The sequence below is a fragment of the Ooceraea biroi genome, chromosome 2, assembly GCF_003672135.1.
Source record: "Ooceraea biroi isolate clonal line C1 chromosome 2, Obir_v5.4, whole genome shotgun sequence".
Taxonomy (NCBI): domain Eukaryota; kingdom Metazoa; phylum Arthropoda; class Insecta; order Hymenoptera; family Formicidae; genus Ooceraea; species Ooceraea biroi.
The window spans coordinates 11,397,812-11,406,602 of NC_039507.1; the positions used below are offsets into that span (position 1 = coordinate 11,397,812).

Genomic DNA, 8,791 nt, shown 5'->3' on the forward strand with positions numbered 1-8,791 from the left:
AAGAAGAAAAGTTGGGATATTTAAAATCTATGTAAGTTTGCTATATATATTTGCGTCTGTATACTTATTATATTATTATATATATAATTCTATTTTACATTAAGTTAGCTTCATTTAGTCTCGTATATCTTGTTTATTGTATTATATATTTGTACTATGCAATTAATTATCCAAAACCTATGTTGTAGTTTCCAAATTAAAAGTAGCATATAAAATATTTTTGGCAATGACTTATTTCAATGAATAAAAGGAATTTTTGTCTACAATACTTTACTTTTTTTATGATCAAATTATAAGTGTCAGAGTATAGATGAACTTCTTGTCTATTTAAAAATATATTCTCTATAAAAATATGTGCATTATATGTTAGCTGAAATCAAGAAAAATTCAATGATACTAAAATGATAATAAAATGAATTTTCAACTTTGAGCCAAAGCTTTTGGGAAAAATTTGCCACGAAATTTCAAGTACAGATGCATAATAAATGTATTTTTCAGATAATGAATATGACGATATTTTATATTTATATTATTCATTTATTCATAATAAGATATATAGGTATATCATTATAAATAAGCATATCGTTATTGTTTTCTCAATTGATTATGACATTGTAGATTTTATAAGATTGATAACATGTTCACAACAACGTAGTAGAAAAATGACACGGATAACCTGCCTGATGCTTATAATCATATTTTGAGATATTCTTAGCGACTTGTTTTTCTTGAGTTCAGTTGTTTGGTCAGAGTTGCTTGTGGTAGTCTTAAATTTGCTCCTGTAGATTAGTTAGTCATTTTCAGCCAGTAAGTTATCATGTATTTTTAGATTATTATCAGTATTTTTATTTTTATTTTTATGAATGTTTTTAAAAAAACTTTCCTTTTTTTAGGAAATGACTATCTGAATATTCACTTGATAAGGGCCTGAACTTTTAGCCGAAACGTTGCGTAATTGTTAATTAATAAACTACCAGTTGTGGTCAATCAGAGAAATTACTTGGTCTTGTTAATGTAGTCAAGCGACGCGGTAGCGTCGCGACGTCAAGTACATAAAAAAATAAATAGCCGCATGAGAAATAGCCGCTTGATACGGCACTGGCGCGGCATCGTCGAGGCGCTACCGTATAGCTTATCCGGAATTTCGCGTCAAACAAACTTTCGATTAAAATATCTCAGGATCTAAAGCCGTAAATAAAAAATCAAACGGCACTTTTATAACATAATGTGGATGCAAGCTTTCGATTGCGACCAATTTGAATAAGATTGGTGCAGTCTATCTTGAGATATCGTAATCGTATGCTAGAATTGTGACGTTCCGGTTTCCTTAAGTTCCATCAGAGTAAGAAGTTTCAGACTCACGTACGTATGCTCGCACGCACACAAGCAAAGCGAGTTTGTCCGTCAAGGTGCGTTCACATTATAGGCACGTTAGATTATGGAGAATTCACATTGCGTCTGATACGTTGAGTACATTTCAGTTGACGCTCGCCACGACACGAGCGTCTTCTATCTTTAGTGCTCACTGAATATTGAAACAAGATACACTAAATATTGAATAATATACACTGACTATTAAATAAAGATATTGAATAAAGAATATAGACTGACGCAGCTATGTGAACCTACCCAGATAACACAAAAGTTCCAGAGACAATCTAAGAACGTTCAAAGAATGTTCAAACGTTCGTAGGACGTTCTTAGAACATTTCTGGTATTTTTATGCTATCTGGGTAGCACCCGACATTTAAAAACTTAATTTTTTAATATAGAAAATAATAAGCATTACATTTTTAGTTGTTTGTAGTAACAATAATTTCGTTTGTAGTTTTATCCATTAAAAGATATAAACAATTAAACAAATTGCAATAAGCTAACTTTCTATTTGTTGAGATGTTGCGAATCCGCTTGCGCTGTCTTTTTCAGAATTGTTTGTAGTTGTTTCGTTTCGTTTGTAGTTGATAGACATTTAGTAGGGATTTCAATCATAACCATAAAAAAATTCATCGAGCTCGGTGGAAAACAAAGTTCACAAACATTTTGTAATAGCAACAGTGATATCGACAATGTATTATCACAGCGTGTACAAGTATCTTTACTTACTACTACTTACACGATATCAGTATGACCTCTTATGTAAATTTAGAATGTTGCATTCCATTGCAGAAAGATATAATAACCGTGAGTACCAGAAATATCTAAAAATGTTGTATATCTGATATCTAAAGAACTATAGATATTTAGAGTCACTGTGAAGCGTAGAGACGAAAAAGCGTACGCGATGGATAGAGCGAAGTAGAAATGTTCCACAGTCGGGCCTGTATACCTCGACTATTTTTTCTGGAGAACATTAAAAAACGAAGTCTATAGCCATGTTATAACAAGAAAAGCAGTGTGAAACAGCTTTTCTTTTTTTTTAAGAGTTCTTTCAATGTTCGACTACAAAAATGTATACACATAAACGATCGCCATTTTCAACATCTGTAAAATAAACTTATCAGGCATCAGGTGTATTCGAAATGTTTTGTACGTTACTTTTAACAAACGTTTTGATTTCGGATCATTTAAAGTTCATATTATTATGGAACATTGAATTCATTTTGATCTTAATTAACGCATAAAAATGTATAATACAATTAAAAAACTACCGATTACATTGAAATTTTAAAAAAAGTATCTCCAAAGAAAAGTTTTGTTGAGATCACAATATTTGTCTCTTTTGATTGAAGAAATGTCTATAATTTCATTGTCACGTATTTTATTTGGTGAGAAAGGAAAGAGATATTTTAAGAGTTAATGTTAGGTAACATTCTGTATAATACGTAAAACTTTTCGAAACTATTACAACACTTAAATTCGGAAGCCATAATTACTTGTTACAGATATTACATAATTAATACCTGAAAGAATCGAAAAAGACGAAACGAAGTTGGACACCATTTTACATTAAACGATGATTGTTGGCGTACTACTGTCATGTGCAGTTATTGCATTTTTATATTATTACGTTATCCATCTTGCAAGGTTCAGACGGCTTGTCAATCTTATTCCGGGACCACGTATGTTGCCAATTGTTGGTGATATTTTCAAAATACTACTTAATTCTTCACAAGGCAAGTAAAAGTTTCTATACGTTTTTAATCTGACAAAAAATTATTTATCAGTGTAATATATAATAGATAGTTGAGTGGACGTATTTGTCTAATGCTTCGGCAGTAACAGTACTTTTTGAATTCAGCCTCTCAGCAGTTGAACTGCACTCCATAAATTTCTGAATTTACATACACTTGAGCACTAAAATCATATGCTTGGTGTCAGATGGGTTTATTATTTTCGATTTCTAAAATTTGTATTCTTAATATTCTAGAAGCTATGTGGAACCTTTTTGCGGTACGCTCTAAAATATATCGTCGAATTTATAAAGGTTGGTACTTCATCATCGGTTACGTCGTCATTCTGAATCCGCACGACATGCAGGTAAAGTAAATAAATTGTAGATTGATGTTGTTTGTTATATAAAATCTTTCGGATACCAAAACTACTTTTCGTATCAATGATCATAAATAAGAATTGTATGAACGATTCAATGTTTGCTGAAGTACAAATTTTCTAAAGAACTTATTGCAGAACTCGTACCCTATATTTTACTATTTGAATCTCGCTCTGTTTCATGAAAATCATTATTTAATCTGGGTTCTGGTTTTAGACGATATTGAACAGTACGAAATATATCACGAAAGGTATAGGGTACAAATTACTTCATCCATGGTTAAGAAACGGTCTCCTCATTAGTAAAGGTACCGCAATAGACCTAAAACTATTTTTCGGATCTACTGTATAAATATATATACATACACATGTACACACACAAACTTCTTCTTAATAATTTATGCAAAAATATATTTTGTATTATTGAATGCTCATGTGGCTCACATGCGGTGTGTGTGTGTGTGTGTGTGTGTGTGTTTGTGTTTGCATTTCTATATATTTACTACACTATCTTAAAAAACAGATTTATGAAAAAGTAAATATTTTATATATACGTGTACATTTAATAATAATGAACTTTAATAATTGGATGAATTTGTTATTGATATTCTATTTGGTATTGATATAAATATCGCTTAAATATTTCAAATGTCATCTTATTTTTATTTCAGGAGCTAAATGGCAAGAAAGGCGAAAGATACTAACGCCTGCGTTCCATTTTAATATAATAAAACAATTTTTTGATACTATGGTTGTGGAAAGCAATCGTATGACAAAATCGTTGAAAGATATGGAAGATTCGACTGTTCAGGATTTACAGTCTTTTATTAGCTACTATACTTTGAATATAATATGTGGTAAAAACAAAATATCTATAATTCTAGAAAAAGAAAGAAAAAGGTCTGCCTTGATCTCTAATTATACGTTTGTTAGGAAAAAGAATTTTCTTCAGAAAGTATTCAATGAAGCGTTTGTGTTTTGTCATATGTAAACAGCACTGGACTCTAATATTGTTAATAACGTATAATATATTATACATATATTAAATTAATGAATTAAACTAAAAAACTGTTTAACTCATAAATTTGCAGAAACTTCCATGGGTACTTCCTTGCAAAACATGGACGCGGCTGAACAAGAGCGCTATCGCAAGGCACTCCGTGTTTTAGCTGAAATATTACTTCATAAGTAATTGTGGAATTAATAGTAAACTTAAAAAACAAATTTATTCTAACATACAGATACATACGTAATAAAAATTATAGCAAAGTGGACGGAAACTTTTAGTGATATAATAGCTATAAAACACTTAAACAAAAAGTTTATATATTTCTTTTTATATGTATTTCATATATATTTCTCATGATTATATTTTGCGTATAGAATTGTACGTCTGTGGTATAGGAGTGATGTACTATTCTGGTTCTCGTCAAAATATAAAGAACAAGTTAAATGTTTGAAAATACTACACGGTTTTACGGAAAAAGTGAGTATAAATATTATTACATAAAATTGTGAGAGTTCTTGAGTAAATTACACAATTATTTCCAGCAAGATTTTAAAAACTTTATATAAGTAACATAATATATTACTAATAATGTAGTGATTCATCGATCAAGATGAATCGCTAGACGAGATGATTGCCAGATTTAATCGATGAATCACTATCAATATTAGCAATTTTAATACTTTGCTGGTGAAGTAATAATCTATAGTAACATAATATATGTATGTTTGAATGAAAATTTCAATGTTGCCGATAACCTCCTAACGAGCGATGAATAACGAACGCATTTTTACAACAGATCATTTGTTGCAGATTATTGCAGAAAGAAAACGATATCACGAATCAACTGGTGGACGATATCTAAATTTTGAAAATGAGGCAGAAGATAATGATATGATAGGAAGTAAGTACATAGAATAAACGCAATATTTCCGTTATTGTATTAGTTATTGTATTAACAGAAGTTTTGATTAAAGCTCAATCCATTTGTCCTACTTGTTTAAGGCCGAAAGAAGCGGCTTGCCATGTTGGATCTCATGATAGCAGCGTCCAATAATAACCAAATGAGCGATTCGGACATCAGAGAAGAAGTTGACACCTTCGTGTTTGAAGTAAACGTTTTCACCTCATTTCCGTTTTTCAGAAAATACTACAAGACGTGCGGAATAAATTGGATATCCGAGTAAAATAAGCAAGAATTGTCATAACTATATCTCAATTGTCTCACTACGTTTCAAAAAATCATTTCCTTAGAAAATAGTAATTGCTTTTTAATTTTTAAAAAAACACGATGCAAAAAAGTTCTACATGAAGTTCTCTAAACAGACAGATGTAATACACGCGGATTTCAAATTCATATATTAAGTATATAATATTTCTGTTTTTATCACCGAAATATATGATAAATGAATAAAAAAACATGATTTTTTCTTTTTATAGGGTCATGATACCGTATCAGCGGCTCTGACCTTCGCTATATTACTGTTAGCCGAACATAAGGACGTGCAGGTATTTTTTATAATGAAGTATCGAATTAGAATAAACACAATTAATTAACATGTACAATAACTCTTTTTCTTCGCCAATCAATATATATCAATTACAAAATAATAAAACAAATAGTTTTATTTATTCGACCATATATTGGCAATAGTTTAATTAAACCCTTACAACGTTTCAACCAGGATTCTGGTCCTTTTCAAGTAATACAATCTAAAAATAATTACAAAAACAAAAATTCCGTTATGAATACAATACAAGAACAAAACATACTCAAATTGTCAACAACTTACATACGTTAATTGAGGTCTTTATGAATCTCAAGAAAATTACTATTGCAATGACAAAGTCAAATGATTGGTAAATACACCAGATTTATTTTGTAATTGACAATTAATTAAATTCAATCGTTTCCTTCACTCCGCTTTCACAGTTAAGTGAAGTGAAGTGTTGTTTTAGGTCTAGAATAGTGTACTACATCCTGTAGTGTTTTTATCTTAATAATTAACTATACAAATAGTCATATAATCTAAACTTCACTGTACGAAAATCTGTTTTATGACTGTAGGATCGCGTCAGAAATGAAGTCAATGCTGTAATGGAAGAAAACGGAGGAAAACTGACTATGACAGCGTTACAGAATCTGCCATACCTAGAGAGATGTTTGAAAGAAACGATGAGATTGTATCCTAGTGTTCCTATCATAGCACGAACGTTAGAGGAAGATGTAATGTTACGTAAGTAGTTAATAATTAATAATCTCATACATTATATATTTCGTATCATAAGCAAAGAAAATAAGATTTGTAACATAGAAATCAAGTGTTTCATGCCATAATGGAAACTCACGATAATATTGTTCCAAAAAAGTGTCGGTGCTTTCACTGTTCGCATAACACTCCTTATCACATCGTTACTGTACTGAAAATTTATCAAAACTAAGATTCTTTGATATATAATACAGTCATTGCTGGAATTATAATCTGTAATCTTACTCTGTTATGCTATTTTTAGAATCGTATCTGGTACCTGCTGGAGTAGATGTGATTATGGACATTATAAATCTTCACAAAAATCCTGATTTCTGGCCAAATCCAGAGGTGTTCGATCCAGATAGATTTTTGCCAGAGCTGGTGCAAAATCGTCATCCTTTTGCTTATGTACCGTTTAGCGCTGGTTCGCGGAATTGCATAGGTAATCTATGAGATTATAATATCTTGTTGCGTACAAAGCAGATTATAACGCGTTTACTCATAACAGGTCAACGATTCGCCATGATGGAGCTGAAAACTGTAATTAGTACCCTGGTGCACAACTTTTACTTGGAGCCCATCGATTACTTGAAAGACGTTCAATTTTTAATGGCTATAATTATGCGCTCTAAACAACCGATGCGCGTAAAATTCGTCCCAATCGAAAGTACTCAACTATTATAGCGGAATGCGAATTATATCGGTGTTAAAACATTGATATATGATGAGAAATGACGAATTTGTTAGACGGACATTATTGCATTACTTTATCAATATCACAGGATACATAATATAAAGTCGGAAATGAATTTTACTTATTGATTTAGGGAAATTGTTTTATGCTTATAAATCAGGTATTTCTTCAAATAGTGCAATACTGCTGTTTTGAGAACTTTCCCATACAGCACCGATTAATACAGAAAGCTTTCAAGAAGGTTTTAAAATCATTTCAAGATTTCACATTTCATATGCACCATTTCTGAAAGGATTCCGCAATATGTCATATGAAATGTTGCAACAGAAATGTTTCTAAAACCTACCACATGCAATAAATTTGAAAAAATGTGAATATTGTTAAAAGTAAAATTATATATATATATATATATATATATATATATATATATACAGGGTGTCCCGGGTTTTAACCGACAAACTGCGGGAGCATATTCTACTAGTGGAAATAAGAGAAAATTCTTATATCGAGTTTGCTTAGAAATGCTTTATTACAAAGTTATAAACCAATATTAAAAAGAAATATGAGATAAGTAACAACGGAACATAGTGTAGAATTTGGAAGGTCGAAGATGTTTATGTTATGTGTATTCACATGTATTCATGTTCACTATGTTGAAACGATTCAGTATGATTGTTACTTTCACAACAGTAGCTGTTAGATTTCAATCGTCGTGTGAACTAGCAATTACTATCAGAATACCAAAAGTGTTTTCAAATGAGGAATACACTGATATTCATTTCGTGTACGGATTCTGTGACGGAAATGCACGAGCTGCCGTACGAGAGTATCAACGTAGATTTCCTAACAGGAAAGTACCAGATAGATTTAAAGCAACGAATTACTTATTCAGTTACTGAGATGCAACAAAATTTTCAGGAATGTCGTACCGTAACAAATTCTGTACTACGTCGATGTCTAGCTTGTATCGATGTGCAAGGACATTTTGAAATGCGTCACTAAATCATTGCGTACATAATTTTTATTTTTGTGAAAAAATCCGTTGTTACTTATCTCATATTTCTTTTCAATATTGGTTTATAACTTTGTAATAAAGCATTTCTAAGCAAACTCGATATAAGAATTTTTTCTTATTTCCACTAGTAGAATATGCTCCCGCAGTTCGTCGGTTAAAACCCGGGACACCCTGTATATATATATATACCTAGACCAAGTATTCGATCTTTAGTGAAGCTAACCAGTTGACAAAAAAATGCATTATCTTCACGTATTCTTTTTTTTCTTTCAAATATAAGTGTTGGTTGAACAGAAAATTATATATCTATATAATTTATAATTTATATAATTTAT

General features: G+C 30.8%; 1 protein-coding gene across 2 annotated transcripts; it reads left to right on the plus strand.

The window, feature by feature from the left end:
* Positions 1 to 7,499, plus strand: LOC105287223 (cytochrome P450 4C1-like). 2 transcript variants are annotated; one of them, XM_026975474.1, is made up of 13 exons: positions 1 to 31; positions 2,883 to 3,113; positions 3,368 to 3,477; positions 3,707 to 3,797; positions 4,161 to 4,346; positions 4,581 to 4,677; positions 4,873 to 4,975; positions 5,309 to 5,399; positions 5,501 to 5,607; positions 5,936 to 6,004; positions 6,564 to 6,732; positions 7,010 to 7,189; positions 7,256 to 7,499. In XM_026975474.1, exons 2-13 carry the CDS (start codon positions 2,954 to 2,956, stop codon positions 7,429 to 7,431), a joined length of 1,539 nt encoding a protein of 512 aa, XP_026831275.1. In that variant the 5' UTR covers positions 1 to 31; positions 2,883 to 2,953; the 3' UTR covers positions 7,432 to 7,499. The 2 variants fall into 2 exon arrangements, with proteins under 2 accessions (XP_026831275.1, XP_026831276.1); XM_026975475.1 differs by lacking the exon at positions 1 to 31 and having other exon boundaries at positions 1,708 to 3,113.
* Positions 7,500 to 8,791: the final 1,292 nt, after the last annotated feature.